Genomic DNA, 18,137 nt, shown 5'->3' on the forward strand with positions numbered 1-18,137 from the left:
GACAGTGCAGTGGGGGCGAGCGGGTCGCGGGGGCTCCCCGGAGTGGTGCGCGGCTCCCGGAGATCCTAGGCGGGAGGAGGAAGCGGGAACCCCGCTCAGGCTGAGGATCAAGGGGGCGGCTGGAGCGGCTGGCTGTGATGGTCTGGAGGCTGGCGAGGTAGCGCTCTTGTCCCGCCCTCCACGGTGTCTGGATCCTGCAAAGGTTACGGAATAGGCAGGTGCGGGAGAAATAACGGTGCGATATTGCGGTAGGGGGTCGCTCCGGAGCCCAAGGGTTCAGGGGAGGCTGCTGCGGGAGTTGCGGGGAGGGGGGGGCGGGAGTCGTCGTGTGTGGGTGCTGGGCAGGTGTCCATCTCTGGGGCCAGCTCAGCTGGTGGGGGTGGTGAGTTGCCTAGGCTACCAGGGCGCTGATCTGTTTCCGGAGAGGGACCCTTGTACCCTGCGCCCTGGGTGCTGTCCCTTCCACAGGCTCCTGCTTGATGGCAAAGTCTCCTGTTTGCGCGGTAGGTCTGGCGTGTTCTGACAGGCCACAGTGAGCATCTGTAGACCAGAGGCTTGAGGAAAGAGGAACAAGAAAATGGCGTGGATTTCTGGAGGTGTGTGGCAATGGGAGTGGGCACCAGACTGTGAGTGGAGATGCGAAAATGGTGGGGGTGACAGATCAGACAGGTGGGGTATCCATTAGTGTCTCCTAATCTCATTTCTCACAGCCTTTCAGGTACTTTCCCCAATGCCCTTCCCCTCCCTCCCAAATTTGGGGTCTGAAAAGATGGTTTGGGGATGATGACGGAGTCATAAATCCAAGGACCACTTCAGAACCTGCTTTCTAGAATGTGCTGCGCCCTTCCCCCATTTTTTGCTGCGCAAGAAAAGGAAATGTGGCCACCTAGTGGTGAATCTTGAGAATGGCAGGACTAATAAGTATGACATCAGGAAGTGGGTGTTATCTCAGGAATCCTGCAGCCAGGCAAAATAAAACTAGAATGTTCCAGCAGTAGGACCCTAAATGCTGAAAGACACACAGTCTTATCCTTTGTGGTGTTCTTCTCAAGAAGATCAACTGCTGCCATCATTTCCCAATTGCCTAGCGTTTTCATCTCTTTGTTCACAGGCCTGCTTTAAGTCTGATCAGTTCTGCGAGAGAGAAAAAAGGCATCAAAAAGACTGTCTCAAGATCTCTGGAGGTTGGTGAGAATTGTGGGCAGTAGAGGAGCCAGGTACTGCAGACTGCTATAACCCAAGACGGTGCATGATGTCTTTACTGTCCCCTAAATCTGCCCACAGCTGCAGCCGTCGTTTCCTGATTGTCTTACGTTTTCCTCTTTGTCCGTAGGCCTGCTTTAAGTCTGATCAGTTCTGTAAGAAAGAGAAAAGCATTGAAGAGAGCATCTCAAGATCTCTGGAGGTTGGTGAGAATCGTGGGCAGTAGAGGATCCAGGTACTGAGGAGGCAGATGCAGACTGCTGTTACCCAAGAGGGTGCATGATGTCTTTACTGTCCCCTAAATCTGCCCACAGCTGCAGCCGTCATCTCCTGATAGTCTTACATTTTCCTCTTTGTTCACAGGCCTGCTTTAAGTCTGATCAGTTCTGTAAGAAAGAAAACAGTCATCAAGGAGACTGTCTCGGATCTCTGGAGGTTGGTGAGAGTGGGGGCCAGTAGAGGAGCCAGGAACTGAGGAGGCAGATGCAGACTGCTGTTACCCAAGAGGGTGCATGATGTCTTTAGTGGACCCTAAATCTGCCCACAGCTGCTGCCGTCATCTCCTGATTGTCTTACATTTTTATCTCTTTGTCTGCAGGCCTGCTTTAAGTCTTGTCAGCTCTGTAAGAAAGAAAACAGTCATCGAGGAGACTGTCTCGGATCTCTGGAGGTTGGTGAGAATGGGGAGCAGTTAGGACCCAGGAACTGAGGAGGCAGATGCAGACTGCTGTAACCTAAGAGGATGCATGATGTCTTTACTGGACTCTAAATTTGCTCACTGCCACAGCATCCTTTATTTCCTTTCAGAGCTACTAGGAATGTTGAGGTAGATGTGAATTAGACTATGATCCACAGGACGAGACATGCGAGCTGGGACCAGGGAACAGGAACTTTAGGCAGAAAGCAGGCATGGTTTTGTTGTTGGATTGGGCTCGGAGATGTGTGCCCACGTAGCAGGCACCGAGCCTCCATTTTCTTTTATGCATTTGTAGGACTCCCTGCTGTCAGCTGTTGATCTTAACACCACCTGGACATAGAACAGAGGAGGGAATTGCACCACATCGGTGAAGGTGAGTATGGGAGAGGGTTCACATTTAGATGGGGGTAGTAGAGATCGACAAGACTGACCACTGAGACATGTGGGGCTCCCCTCTGTCTTCATTTCTAGCTTGTGCACTGTCTCCTCAACCCTGCACCTGTGTTCCAGCAGGCAAGAGGAACATAGAAGTTTTCTCCTAGCTGAGCTGTTCCACTTACCATCATTCACCAGTGTCTCTGTGTAAGTTTTTACAGGAGGCAAGAGAACTGTATAGGACTGACTTGTTCTTTTTTCTCTTCCTAGATCACCTACAGTGGCTGCTTGGTGATTCTGTGCTTGCTGCTGACCAGTGCACCTAGGACCTGTCCATCTTCCTCTGGCTTGGTTTCGCCTCTTCTGCACTGTATCTGTGTTATTGACTGAGACTGCTTGGGTAGGAGCCTCCTTGAGTGCTGGATTGTCATTCCAGTCTGGTTCTTTTCTATCTCGTAGCCTAATTTACCAAAGAGTGTTGTGAAGATCAATCCTGTAACAGATCTCTAGTGAAGGTTTACTGTTGTTGATCGGTATATATCAGGGCTTTATCGAACATATACCATGACTAGGGCAGAGATTGAGGCTGGTGCCCAGGCAAAGGCTGAAAGTAAGCCTGGGGATGAGAATGCCAATGCCAACAATAGGCGTGATGCAGAGGTACAGAATGAAGTCCCGTTGGTGGTCAGACCTAAGGTTAGAACACAGGTAATGCCTGGAGCACGGCCCAAAGTGAAGCCTAAGAGTACTCCTGGAGCAAGACCTAGGAGTGAAGTCAGTTCACCAGGCGGGGCATACGCTAAATGCAAACCCAAGGCAATCCCTATTTCACGGTCGAAGAATGATGCCCCAGTATGGGCCCCAAATAAGTTTCGGGCAGAGCCCATGTCAAGGATGGGCAAGCAATGTCAGATCAGTAGTGCAGACTCTCCACTGGTCAGTACTGATTCTGGGGCTGTTGCTCAAGCTAAGTGCCTGTCTGTAGATAGAGAACCTGGTAATATGGACACTGAGAGTTTTCACAAAAAGGCTCATCCTCAAGCAGGATTTCAGCCTTCCTATGGCTCAGAAGAGAGAACCAGTATGGGATCCTGGTACCGTTCCAGGCCTGTCCCCAAAGGAGAGGCTTATGAGAATTCTGAATTCAGATGGGCAGATAAACCTTCAGGAAGTTCCTCCTTCTGGAACAGAGATGAAACTAGTGCAAGATTTCGTCCTAGGAAAAACATGAAGGCCAATAATAACAGGTTCAGGCACATGGCCAAACAAGAGGCAAATACCATGCCTAGACAGAAAAACAAGCAAGAGCTCTATAATATTTCTAGCTCTGATTCTGAGGATGAGTCTGCTAAGACTCCCTGGTTCTGGGCCAAAGAAAAGCCCAAAGTCTGGTCTAGGCCCCAAGAAGAGCCCAACAATAGGTCCTGGTTTAGGCCTAAGAAAGAAATCCGTGTTGAATCCACCTCTGGATCTGAATGTGAAAATCATGCAAAATCTTTGTTCTGGTCTGGAGGAGAGGCCCAATCTAGATCCAAACCCAGAGCCAGGAAAGGGGTCAATATGAGGGCCAGGCACCAGGCCAAGCGAGAAGCTTGCAGTGATGTCCTGCCTGGATCTCTAGATACAAATAAAAAAGAGTCCTGGTTCATGCCTGAAGAGAAGGCTAGTGCCTTTTCAAAGTCTAAGACAAAGAAAGAGCCCAGAACCAGAGCAGTGCCAAAGGAAGAAGTGAAAACCAAGGCCAAAGCAAATCCCAAACAAGAAGCCAGACCGGAGGAGGAAGTCCTCATTGGGGCTTGGTTCTGGGATACCCAGGAGTCCAGGATGGTAGAGAGGGCGAGCACTAAGGCCAGCCTATATGTAGAGGAGGAGCCCTTTGTTGGAGATTGGTTCTGGAGTGAAGAAGAAGCCAGTGTGGACTCTGAGACCTGTCTTAAATCCAGACCAAATGATAAGGAAGAACAAGTTAATAGTTTCTCTCTAGGTTCTGAGAAGAAGAGCAGTATGGAAAATGGACCTAAGGGTACCTCTAAGCCTATGCCAGTAGCTAATGAGGAGGATAACATTGTTGGGTCCTGGTTCTGGGCTGATGATGAAGATGTCAACTTACAGGCTGACGATGAGTCCATTTTTGGATCTTGGTTCTGGGGCGTTGGTGAGAACAGCTTGAGATCTGTTGGAGTCAGTTGTGAGAAGATGCCAAAGCCTGAGGAAAAAGAAGGTACCGATTCCTGGTTCTTGGCTGGAAAAGTCAATACAGAGGCTGAGGTTGAAGAACAGGCCAGGCCAGCATCTACAAAAGGGACAATCTTTGTGCCTTGGTTTTGGTCTGAAAAGCAGGCACATGTGGATTTAGGGACTGAGCCTTGTTCTGACATCATGGCAGGAGCTGAGGAGGAGCCCATCATTGGGCCCTGGTTCTGGGCTAAAGTAGACAATAGTGTGGAGGATGAAGTTAATAGTAAGTCTAGCCTGGAGGATGAGGAAGAGCCCATTATTTCAGCTTGGTTTGGGGCCAGAGAACAAGCCAACATGAAGTACACAGCTGATAGCAGATACAAGCCTGTGGCGGAAGCTGAGGACAGTAAGAAAAGGTCTTGCTTCTGGGCAAAAGAGCCCAATTTGTGCCCTACCAATAGAGAAAGCTTGAAGTCTACTCTGAGAGAGCAAGAGAACAGTGTTGATTCATGGCTCTGGTCCAATAATTATCCAAGGACGGAGGCCATTGCAGGGTCCTGGTTATGGGCTGCAGAAGAGGGAAATATAGATGATGAGACTGGAGAAGAGATCAAGCTACCAACTTTAGAGGACAACACATTCAATTCATGGTTCTGGAAGGAAAATGAAGAAACCATTGTAGAGGCTGCTACCAGAGAGGAAGCCAGGCCAGAAGCTGAAGAGGAAGACATCATTGGGTCTTGGTTTTGGGCTGGGGATGACGACAAATTTCAGCCAGCTCCTGAGATTAATGAAGAGAGCAAGGTAGCATCCGAAGAGGAAGATACAATTGGATCCTGGTTCTGGGGCAAGGAAGAGGCCAGTCTAGATGCAAGGAGGAGGGGTGCTTTTGAGTCCACTCCTGGAATTAAGGAGGAGGAAATTATTGGGTCATGGTTCTGGGCTGAAGAAGCCAAAATAAGGGCTGGGACGCAGACAGTCGAAACTGGGTCAGAAACTGAAGAGGAGGCAATTTTTGAATCTTTGATGTGGGCTGCAAAAAATGGCAATACAGGAGCAGGTGTAAACCGTGTGTCCAAGCCAGAGGGTGAGGGCAATATGATTGTTGGGTCCCGTTTCTGGTCTAGTGACAAGGGCACTGGAGAATCTGAAACTGCGATCAGTGGGTCCAATCCAGAAAATGAGCAAGGGCCAAAAGATGAGGTGATTAACAAGGTTGACAGTGGAGATAACTGTGGATTTAATACAGAAGCTGAAACCATAGTGGGATCCTGGTTCTGGGAAGGGGATGAAACTACTTTTGAATCAAATCCTCCCCCTGTGTTCAAGGTCATTTGCGAGCCTAAGTCTTCAGCTGAGCAGGAACCTGATCCTTCCCGCAGACCCCAGAGCTGGGACGAGGTCACTGTTCAGTTTAAGCCTGGTCCATGGGGAAAGGCTGGCTTCCCATCCATAAGCCCCTTCAGATTCCCCAAAGAAGCAGCATCTCTGTTTGCTGAAATGTTTGGGGGGAAACCTAAGACAGAAGGAGAGCAGGACTCTCCAGATCAGCCTGTACCTGAGTTCCCATTTCAGTATGATCCCTCTTACCGATCAGTCCAGGAGATTCGAGCGCACCTTAAGGCCAAGGAAAGTGTGCAGCCTGAGAGCTGGTCTTGTAGCTGCATACAGTGTGACCTTAGAATTGGTTCTGAGGAGTTTGAGGAACTTCTTATATTAATGGACAGAAACCGAGACCCTTTTATCCATGAAATCTCTAGGATTGCAATGGGCATGAGAAGCGCTTCTCAGTTTACTCGTGATTTCATTAGAAACTCGGGTGTTATCTCACTGATTGAAGCCTTACTTAACCGTCCAGCTACCCGTGTCAGGACAAGGTTTTTGGAAAATATGGTTAGCATGGCTCCACCATATCCAGATCTAAACATGATTCAGACATACGTGTGTCATGTTTGTGAGGATACCTTTGATTATGAGTTAAATTCCTCTGACCAGTTGTCTGGGCTGACAATGATTACACACCTCACTGCTACTTCTGACTATCACAAAGTGGTTGCCAATTATTTGGCTGGGTTTTTCTACTTACTGAATTCAGGCGATACCAAAACAAGGCTTCATGTTCTGAAACTGCTCCTGAATTTGTCTCAAAGCATTCTCATGACAAAACGCTTACTGTCTACTGAGTCAATGTCAGAATTTATGGCCCTCTTTAGTAGGGAGGACTCAAGTGAGAACGTTCAACTGGTTCTTGCGATATTTGACAATATTAGCAAAAATATACAAAAAGAAGAACTATTCGATGATGATGATGATGATGACTTGGTGGTGAATCTTGACCCACTTATTTCCGCATTCCAAGAGATTGAAATTTATGCTAAAACTCTGAAGCGCAAACCTGACAATTAAAAATCACCCTGAAGCAGAGCAAGAGAAATTAATATGCTTAACCATTTGCTTATGTTCCTGAGTGTTCCTTGTGTTCCTGAGTCAAATGCTCCCAAAATAATGCTTTTGCTTCACAGCTGATTCTGTGTCTCAGTGTACCTCTTTAATGGTGGTGATCAATTTACCCAAACTCTGTGTAACTGTATCACTTTCCTGATGCCAAATGAATATACAACCGAAAACACACTTGTTGATGATACTTGTTTCTTGATTGTGATGTTCAATATGTGAGTTTAAAGTGGACTGAGCCATTGTAAATAAGATGCCCTTCTAATTGTTGTTCTTGTGTATATCTATTTGAGTCTTGTGCTTCAATAAAGTTCTATGTTAAAGTTAGCAGAAATTTCGCCTTCACTGTAAGGTACAGATGCACAGATGAACATGCACATGCACACAGATAATGTCTGAGTAGCGTGTTTGTTACAGAAGCTTTTTCTCAGCATTACATCTCAAAGGTTGGAATGGACTGCACTTTAAGTTATACCCCAATACAGCTTATGATGAGGAGAAAAGCACGGAGTAGGAAGAAGTTCCTGTACATATATCCAGTTTCCTGGATTAGGTGGGAGGAGTATGAATTGAAAACCTATATTGAAAATGAGGTAAATTTTGAAGATCAAGTAGGCCTTTGCTGTTCAAAATACTGTGTTCAGAATTTAATCTCTCATTTCAAAAGATAGCTTAGCCAGACTAGTTTTTATTTTCTGATGAGCCAGTGAGTTTAACTAAGGTTACTTACGGGAGCTTGGGCAACTTGGCCGTGGTTACAACATGGGTAAGAATGCTTCTCGTGGCCCCAGTAACTATTAACTGCCTATATCACCTCAGACAGGACTGGGGGCTTGTTTGTTCTCCCCCCCCAAGCAACCATTAATTTACTAAATCCTCAGGGAAGGGCAAGGCCTTAACAGGAATACCCCTCTAGAATAAAATGTCGAAGGCCGAGTCTTGTGCAAGCGACCACAGCTTCTGAGAGGTCCAGAGTGCAATAGTCCTATCTTGCCCAGAAGACAGCATCGCAACACCCCCTCCTCCAGCTCTTACATTCTTCTTGACTCCTTTTATATGGTATTTCCTAAGCTTTGGATGGGGTGTTATAGATGTCCCATTTAGGGACAGGCATTCGACAGTGACATTCTCAGCACTATAATCAGTTATGAATCTCTGCAGGAACCGCTGCTGTTCAAACCAAAGCTGATGTGCTTGCTGTGTCTGCAAGTCTCCGGGGACTTGACGGGAGTGGCGAGGATGTGAAGAAAGGACAAACGTGAGTACAGAAAAAGCTGGAATCAAGTGTATCGTGCTTGCTCTGATGGAGTAGCTCCAGCACCCCAGAAACTTGATGTGTTTATTACAGTTGAATAGGAAGGAGGATTACCAACTACAGGTGAATACGGAGGTGAAGTTACTATATAACGAGAGTCAGAATTATTCTATCTAACTGAACAAAGTTTAACCAATCTTGGAAGGAGCAGTCTCTGTAAGGGAGACCTTTCTCCGTCATAAAGACTGCATTAATTTCTGTTAAACGCAAAAGAAGAGGTGAGAACAGAGCACCCAGGTGCTTATAAAGGCAAGAAAAGAATGCCAATAAAGGGTTTGGGGCAATGTATGGTGTTTTTCATGCCGTACACACACTCCACAGCATACCATAGTTCCACTAAGAAGAAACGTAATAAAAGGCTCCGCTTTCAGAACAAGGTGGGAACAAAGGAGTAGATAGTATGCTTAATGGAAGCTGCCTAAGGGACTATTTTCTCCTTCACCTGACTTGAAGCTCCCTCACTTTATGAGTAGACAGGCAGGAGACAAAATTCTGGAGCTGCTGAAAACTACCACTGCATCCTAGAGATACAGTACTCCAGGTAGACACTAGAGGGAGCCAAAGAACAGAGATGGTCCTGGAACATCTATTCAGGTTGATTGGTAAAAGCCTCTTCATTTGCACATCGTTAGGACACAAAGACAGAGAGTTGATTGCTTTTTTTAAATTTAAAATGAATGTTCAAATCCAAGTAAGAGACTGCAAGATATACAACAAAATGGAAACATAGCCCAAATCAAAGGGAAAAGACGTGAAACGTTTGGGATACATATTCATGGAAAAACCATTTGTCTGTGGTTTTACAGCCACCGGCACAGGCTGGAGCTAGCCTGACTGGAGTCACCACCGTAAGGGCTACGTTTTCCTTTCTTCTCTCCTGTTGGACTTTCCCTGAACCCCCTTCTTGGGCTGCTGCCAAACTAGGTAGCTGCCTTGAAATCCAGTCTGGCTTTTACTGTTCTATGCAGCAGCAATAAGCCCCCACATTGGGCACCAATGTGTAGCACAAGTTCTAATAGGTTTTAATAATAAAAGTTCAGAGTCAGATATGGGGAAAATGCTGAGAAGTCAGAGAGACGAAGGAACCAAACCACGGGCCATCTTACCTCTCCACTTCCCAGCCAAAAAGAGACTGAGTTCCTGTTTGCTCTTGCCTTATCACCTCCTCTCTCTGCCCAGCCATATTACTTCCTGTCTGTCAGTACAGACCTCCAGACCTCTATGGTTAGCTATTGGTTAACTCTACCCTCTGATCTTCAGGCAAGCTTTATTTATACAAATAAGATACTAATGGGAGATCACTGACTCCAGACTGACAAATGGGGAACCTGCATAGGACCAAACTAGGCTCCTTGAATACAGGTGACAATGGTGTGGCTTGGGCATTTCGTGGGGGCCACTGGCAGTGGGACCAGGATCTAACTCTAATGTATGAACTGACTTTGTGGAGACCATTCTCTATGGAGAGATACCTTGCTCAGCCTAGGCATGGAAGTAGGGAGGGCCTTGATCCTGCCTCAAGGAGGTGATGGGACAGACTTAGTTGACTTCCCAAGGGAGGCCTTACCTGGTCTAAGTAACAGATGGGGATGGGGTGAGGGAATGGTGGATCACAAAGAGAAGAGAGAAGGGAAAATGAGATTGGTATATGAAATAGAAAAATATAAAAAATAAGATTTAAAAAACAACAAAAGCAACCATCAAATATCTGTGATTATCTGGCAAATAAAATAAACATGAACACAATGTGAATTTAATCAGGAAAGTGATGAATGGATGAAAAATGTGAATATCAGCAAAGAAAAACTTTAGTAAAGAACTGAGATGAAATTATGGAGCCAGTAAATACTATTCATGAACTGAAAGTTCTCAAGAGGAATTCACCAGGAAGCTTAAGCAGGCAGAAGAGATAAATCTACAAACTTGAAGACAGGTCATTTGAAATCATGAGGTCAGAGAGGCAAAAAGAAAAGAAATAGATATATGCACTATCAATGTCTAACAGAGAAAGAAGGGAGACTAATCACTTGCTTAGTAAAGTAATGAATGAAAAGTTTCTAAATCCTAGGAAAGAAATTAGCATGTAAATTCAATAATCCAAAACTCCAACTATATAAATCAAATGAAAGCAACAGGAAACTTTTGTCTAAACTCAAAGACAAAGACTGGGAAACCACAAAAGACAAATGACTGGTCATACATATACCATAGCGCTTCCATAAGATTATGAGTGGACTTCTCAACAGGAACTACGTTGCCCAGAAAATAGAAGACATATTCAAGTGGCTGAAGGAAAAATTTGGCAATTAAGAAGTTTGCCTATCAAAACAGTCTTTGGGGCCAGTTGTCTGTGGCTCATGTCTTTAATCCCAGCACTGCTTGGAAGGCAGAGGCAGGCAGATCTCTGTGCATTCAAGGTCAACGTCATCTACAGAGTGAGTTCCAGGACAGTCAGAGCTACATAGAGACACCCTGTCTCAAACAAACACCAGTCTTTGGAAGATGAAGGAGAGAATGGATTTTCCAGACAAATGTACAACAGTTTATTTCCAGTGAATCTTCTCACGAGAAATGAAAGGACCATAGGCAGCAACACCAAGATACATAACAATGAAATTTTTTTTATTGCAAACTTGATAAAAAGTCTCCAGTAAAGTTCATAGACAGATAAAGTTATCTGTGTTATTGTGACTTTGGAACTGTAATTTAAGTAACAATCAGAGAATATATCTGTTTAGAGACTGTGCAACAGGTAATATAAAAAACAAAGGGAAGAGAGCTGTGAGGGAGTAGCACTTTTATATGAAAATGAAGTTAAGTTTTCATTGAAATGATACACTGTTCATTTCAATATTAATTAGCAAGGACACATCTGAAAGGAAACAAGAAGGAACACTAAAGCCTGTGAAGAAAATGCAGAGAACAGTAAGAAAAAGGAAACGATATCTTTTTCTATTCTTAATAAAGTAGACTAAACTATTCATCAAAGCCCATAGATTGGCTAGACAGATTTTAAAACTGGAGTCTAATAATGGTTCTTATACAAGAAAATTCAATCAAAAAAAAGAGTAAAAGTGAAAGGATGGTGATGATATAGAACATAATGTTTGGACTAACATCAGACGAGCATTAAATCATGAGCAATGAAATAAAGAAGGACATTATCTATGATAATAGGATTAAAGTGCAATTAACAAACATTAAATATGTTCTATTCTTAACAGCTCTTACGTGGTACACTTCGGCAGCAAACTTTCCACTCATGAATAAAGGTATAAAAATCAGAAAAGTAAAGGAATTGGAGCATGGTATAAAACACTAAACACGACAGGCACGCATGTTACATGAACCTCAACAGTAGCACAATATACGTTTTCAGCATATACTAGGAATAAAGTCTACAAAGTCAAGAAGATTGAAATCATAGTAAAATTAACACACTCTCAAAACAACAACAAAAACCAAAAATCTCATTGTTAAAGAATGCCTTACAAGAATTAAAACAATCAAAATATACCAAAAGTTAAGGGTTGGAGCAAAACCATCTGTAACCTATAAATACTTATGCCAAAAAAGAAAAATCACTAATCAACAACTTAACTTTAAAGAAACTAGAAAAAATTAAACCCCATAGAAAAAATAATAAATTATATCACAGATTAACTGGATTATAGAAAAAAACTAATAGAAGACAAAGGAAAGAAGACTTTTAGAAAACATCAACAAAACTGTCAAACAGAACAAAGATTCAAGCAACTAAAAGAAGAAATTAAGAAAATGTTAATTCCATCATGTAAGAATTAAGAACCACTACCATAATTTTTTAGCCTAAGTGAGCTTTAATTAAGTACTGTCCAGGATTATGGACCCTGGCCAGGTCCATTCCAGGGTTCCCAGAAAATGGCAATGAGACACATTGTGCCAAGGCTTATAAAGGCAAACCCACAGGTCCAATCAGGGGAAAGCATGTGTCTGATGTACTTCATACCTCCATACCTCCTGCCTACATCCAATCAGGGGCAAGCATATATCCTGATGTACTTCCTGCCTATGTATCTTTCACACACACACACGATCAAGCACTTTCTGTGCAGTAGGGTCAAACAAATTTGCTTAGGGGAGCAAAAACATGTGGCTTGTTATCTTACATAAACAACCTCCAACATTTCAGAAAGTATCTGTCCTTGGGCCAGAAGCTTATACAGATATATTTTATTTTATGGTTTGCTCAGGCATAGTAATTAAAACTTAAACATAACTTTTGCTCTCACAAAACATTGCAACCAACAACATAGAGAAAGGGTTTTTTCAACCCTACCATGAAGAGTTATGCTACAAAAGAGTTGATAGGCTTTGAAGAATTGACAAATTAGTAGAAATACAATCAAAACTGAAAAAGAAATAGAGGGGCTGGACATATGGTTAGTGGTTTAAGTGAAACATATCCTCTACAGGCTAAGATATTTATTTGAACACTTGATTCCCAGTTGGTGACCCTGTTTGGGGAGGTCGTGGACTGTTTGGAACTTGGGGCTTTGCTGAACGAAGGACAGCACTGGGGACAGGCTTTGAGAATTTATAGTCTCACACCAATCAGTGCACTATATTTATTGCTTGTAGTTGAAGGTGTGATGTCTTAGCTTTATGCTCTGGCTAGCTGCTGCCATGCCTTCCCCAACATTATGAACTCTCCTTCTGGTACCACTAATCCAATAAGCTCTTTTTTTCCGTAAGTTGCTTTTGGTCCCGGTATTTTGTAACAGTCACAAAAACTAACTGATCTAGAAGTTGTTGGTACCATAAAGTAGGGTATTGATGTAAATAATTTAATTGTGTTGTTTTTTAGGAGACTTCGGAACATCAGACTAGAAAAGCAGTTGAACACTGTAAACAAAGTGTAAAGGGCTGTTAAGAAAAACTTGAATGTGGAAGTGGTGAACTTGGGATGGTGGAGACCTCAGAATAGTGGAATAGTCAACTGAAGAAAGCTGCATGCACAGCGGAGAGAGGTAGACTGTGCATGGTACAGGCAGCATAACTACAGCAGTAGGCTTAGCCAAGGTTACTGGAGCTCAAATAATGTCACTGATATCCCTAAATGCTGCCAATCAGTCTGCAGGCTGCATGAGGCCTGGTTCAAGAGGCTTCATAGGGGAACGGGGTCTCCGTTAGCAACCGGACTTAAACCATTTATGTGAAATTTTGGCAAAGAATCTGGCTGACTTCTGCCCAGGATGTAAAAACTGTCCTGATGCCAGGAAACATGTGGAAATGCTAGCTAGAGTCACCGGGAGAAGAAGGCCTGCTTTAAGGGGTCAGGAGACAGTGAGATGCTGCTATATGAAACTGAAAAAGTGAAAAGACCTCAGTTGAAATCGGGATTCTAAGACACGGGGGATGACAGAGCTATGAGGCATCCGCTAAGGAGAGCCTCATATAAGGAATGGAAGCAGCCCAAAAGAGAGATGTATGCTGCAGGCTGCAAGACCTTTGACACCAGGTATGGGGCTATGGGGATCTGGTGTTTTCCGTGTTGGGTTTCTGTCTTACTTTGGTCCAGTATTTCCTCTTTATGTCTCATTTCTCCCCCTTAGAATTAAAATGTATATCCTGTGTCAACACATGTGTAAATGGTTTTAGAGGTAGAGTTAGGTTACATTTAATCTCAGTAGGACTCTGGATATGTAAACAGTGTTGAGACTATAGGGACTTTAATAGAAATTTGACTAAATGCTTTTTGCACTATAATATGGCCATGAGCCTATGGGGACCAGGTACTGGAATGTGGCAGTTTGAATTGAAAGTGTTGCATATAGGCTCAAGCATCTGGCCCTTATAAACACTTTAGAAAGTACTCACTATCTTTAGCCATCAGGGAAATGCATATTAAAACCACTTTGAGGTTTCACCTTAGACCCATTAGAATAGCAAAGATCAATAAAACAAAAGACAACCCCTGTTGACAAGGATGTGGGGTAAGGGAAATACTCATTCTTTGCTGGTGGGAGTACAGTCACTACAGAAAACAGTGTGGAAGTTTCTCAAAAAGCTGAAAATAGATTTACCACAAGATCCAGTTATGTTACTCTTGTGTATGTATGCTCAAAGGATTCAGCATTTTACTACCTAGATATTTGCTCATCCATATTCATTGCTGCTCTATTTCACAGAAAGTGGCAACAACCTAGATGTCCATCAACTGATGAATGGATAATGAAAAAGTGGTCCATTTACAGAATGAAATATTATTCAACTGTTAAGAAAAATGAAGTTGTGAAATTTTCAAGTCAATGGATGAAGCTAGAAATAATCATCCTGAGTGAAGTCAAGGTAACTCAGACCCTAAAGACAAACAGTGTATGTTTTCTTTTATGTGTGGGTGTTAGCATTTAAGCTTTAGGTAGGTGTGTTTGATTTAGGATAATGACGTTTGGTTGCAAGCGAATGACCAGGAGGGAGAAAAAGGGAAAATAGAATATATGAATATCCCTATTATATATCTATCATATGCTACCAAGTATAAGTTCCATTACCAGAAATGGGTTATATATTTTTGATTTATTGGCCAAAGAGGCCCCATAGACCCCCACCAAACATTATAGGCAATTGCCAATGCAATTGGTTACCCTCTACAACTTGGTGGTAAGACCTTATTTTGATGGCACCACACACATACTTATGCCATAGGCATGGAGAAATCTATCTGGTACTCAGCTGGAAGCTTTATCTCTACTGGCTACTGTTTATAGTTACAGAAGGTGCTATTAGAGGAGAAAAGTCATTATCAGTCTCACCCAACTATGAACTCTGCAGTCTACAAAAATGGTCTGTCTGCAAGGTATGCCCACTGGTACAACAGTGGTATGAATTTTGAGGGAGTAACCAACCACTCTTGATTAGATTTAAGCCCTACTTCATGAGATGGAATCCGTATCTGCCATCACTGAAGCAGCCAAGAACCTGAGCCTAGGTAGGTCATGGACCCTAGCGGAAAAGTTACCACTATTATTTACTAAATGAATATAGCAATAAAACAACTCCTAATGACATATTCCTATACCCACAGATCATCAGTACATTGCTTAGCCCTCATCAGAGAAGCTTCTTCTTGCAGTATATGATAATGAATATTATCCAGAAACCCACAACTGGATAATATACAGGGAGTAAGAGACTTTGGAGTACTCAGCCCTAATGGCATCACACTCCTCCCAGCCAGGCTCAGAGTTAAATGTGGAAGAGAACACAGAAAGATTGTAACAACAGAGGTGGTGCATGGCTTCAAAGAAAACATTTTCCAGACACAACTGGAAATCACAGAGGCTGTGACACCATGGCCAAGACCTGCACAAGGTGGCCTCAGGCCAAGTCCAGCATGGAGGAGGGCCAGTGAACACAAAATTCCACCCCAGTCAAGAAGCTTTTCTCAACTGATAGCTTCTGGGGGAGAGAAAATCCATTTTCTTCAGTTGAGTATCTCTGCATATATGAACCACTCTCCAGGGCAGGTGCCATGCTCTGCAGTAGTTGACCAATACAAATCCAAGTCCATGTTTTTGCTCGTTTGTCTGTTTGGTGTGTGTATTGTATGTAAGAGAGAGAAAACACAAAGTTAGGTGGGTAGGGAGGTAGAGGAGGATCTGGGCGAAGTTAGAGGAGAGCAAAGAATGCAATCAAAATGTACTGTATGAAATTGTCACAGAGACTAAAGCAGCAGGCACAGGGCCTGCATGGGTCTACATTGGGTCCTTTGTGGATTGGTTATGGCTTCCAGTTTAGTGTCTCTATGGGATTCGTGAGTGCAAACAAGTGAATCTATGTTTCTTGGGCCTTCTCTTGAGTTCTGGTTTGCCATGTCCAACATTGATATGATGGTTTTTGTTTTATCTTATTATATTTTATTTTGATGTATTTGTTGTTATCTCTTAGAAGTCTGTTTTTTTTTTCTAATGAGAACCAGATGGGAGAGGAGGTAGGTAGAAACTGGGAGGAATAGAGGGAGGGGAAGCTGTAATCAGGATATATTGGATGAGAGAAGAATCTATTTTCAATAGAAAAGGGAAAAGTCACAATTTACCTAAAGTGATATTCTTAATTCAATATGAGTGATACTAAAGATACAAAAATAACAAAAAATGTTGCAAGATAAACTTTTTGTTTTAAAAAATTCAGGATAATCAAAATTTATCATTATGGTATAAACACATTACTGTTCCTATTTGCTAATTTTCACTGGCTGTTATATCACTAAACACAAAGTTCATAAGAATAATTATTTAGTAATATTTTATTTCTGTTGATGTATACCTTAGTTATCAAACAAGAGACAGAAACAAGAGTTGCTGATAAAAATACACGCATCTAAGATATATAGCAAAGCATTACTTTCCATATTTCATTTCCATATTTTTGTTTTGTTTTAAAGTTATGCCACACATATCAAAATGATTTGGGAAATGTTATCCACACCATTGCCAGAGGGAATAAAAATTAGTTTAATTTCTTAGAAAATCTGGTCAGAAAAGGATGTTTTTAAGTATTTTGTTTATAGCTTTAAGTAATTATGTAGTTAATATTACCAGAGATGGAGTAAGCAGAAATTTTACAATATAATGATATGCCCATTATAATTTCAAGAATGTATCAAGCATACAATTTGTAGAAGACAATTCAACACAGATATTGAAGTCATTTGCTGTACTCAGTTCAATATATTGATTGCAAATAGCCAGTGCATCATTTTGCTCTGTAAAGATCAACAAAGGTGGACATTGGATGTGTAATAGAAATAAAATAAACTAATGCAACTCTGATTTTGTATATAAAAAATTACTTGTTGGAGCTAAAGGTCTTAGGTGTCTTATGTTCTTGATCTTCACAGAAATGTATATCTATGATTTGACTTACTGGGGCATATGGTGAGGATTTTATAAGAGCCCTGGCATAGATCAGTTGCCCCTTATATACGTCCTCTTGTCATTACAGAAGTGTATATATGAGAATTGCTTAATTACAGAAGGGTATATATGAAAATTGCTGCACAACTAGAATCAAAGACACAAGCACATGGTACCAACAGTAACCTCATGCTACAGCAGCAACCTCATGCTACAATAATAACCTCATGCTATAGGCAGAATAGAACAAGAAAATCAAATCAAATATTTGGAACTAGTATTTCCGTGTCTCAGTTGGTTATTTTTCTTTCTTTCCTTACCAATGACTTCCAACAATTATAAAAAAGCTTGACTTCACTATTTCTGAGTCCAGTGAACAGACAAGATTGATTTAAGAATATCATAAAAGTAGGGGGGTTGCACAAAAGGATGATTGAGGTCAGGATTTCGCTTTTCAAGTTCAAGACATGAAGAATTGGCTGAAGAGCTACTTACATAAGAAAGGATATCCACCTGCAGGCTTTTGTATTGTTATATGGCTTTCTGTTGTTTTGTATTTATGTTCTTAGTTAAGTGCACTAGAAAATTTGTATTTCTATTCATATTAGAATTAGTTCTTCAAAAATTAACTTACATTTCCAAGAATATTTTACTTTTAAGTTATAATGGTAGTTTGTATTAAAACATTCTCATGAAAAACTCTATGAAATACTGTATACTAATGTTCTTTATGTAGACTTCATGCCCTCTTGCTGCATTAGAGACATCCAAAGATTATATTCTGAATTTGAAGCATTTTTCTAATGTTACAAAGAAAGAAATAAGGCAATTCCAAGTAGTATTAAAATATTATTATGATAATAAAGGGACTGAATATCTTTTGATTCTTATTAGCCTATTATGAAACAATACATATTATATTTGTATATTCACCTATTACAAATTTCAAATATCATTATATTGTTGTAAATTAGCAAGAAAGTATAAAATTAAGTGAAAACTGTTGCAAGCAAATCTT

General features: G+C 42.0%; 1 protein-coding gene across 6 annotated transcripts in view; it reads left to right on the top strand.

Annotated features, from left to right (window-relative positions):
* The first annotated feature begins 340 nt into the window (after positions 1-340).
* The window catches only part of Gprasp1 (G protein-coupled receptor associated sorting protein 1), a 73,429-nt gene continuing 55,632 nt past the window's right edge, over positions 341-18,137 (top strand). The window contains exons 1-6 of one of the 6 annotated variants that reach the window (XM_038317300.1): positions 341-596; positions 1,112-1,184; positions 1,334-1,438; positions 1,567-1,638; positions 2,196-2,273; positions 2,546-7,234. In XM_038317300.1, coding sequence (XP_038173228.1) covers positions 2,840-6,859 — 4,020 coding nt within the window. In that variant the 5' untranslated portion in view covers positions 341-596; positions 1,112-1,184; positions 1,334-1,438; ... (1 more) ...; positions 2,196-2,273; positions 2,546-2,839 and the 3' untranslated portion in view covers positions 6,860-7,234. The other 5 variants (XM_038317301.1, XR_005283887.1, XM_038317302.1 and 2 more) reach the window with 5 other exon arrangements.

The sequence above is a fragment of the Arvicola amphibius genome, chromosome X (genome assembly GCF_903992535.2).
Source record: "Arvicola amphibius chromosome X, mArvAmp1.2, whole genome shotgun sequence".
In the NCBI taxonomy this organism is placed as follows: Eukaryota; Metazoa; Chordata; class Mammalia; order Rodentia; family Cricetidae; genus Arvicola; species Arvicola amphibius.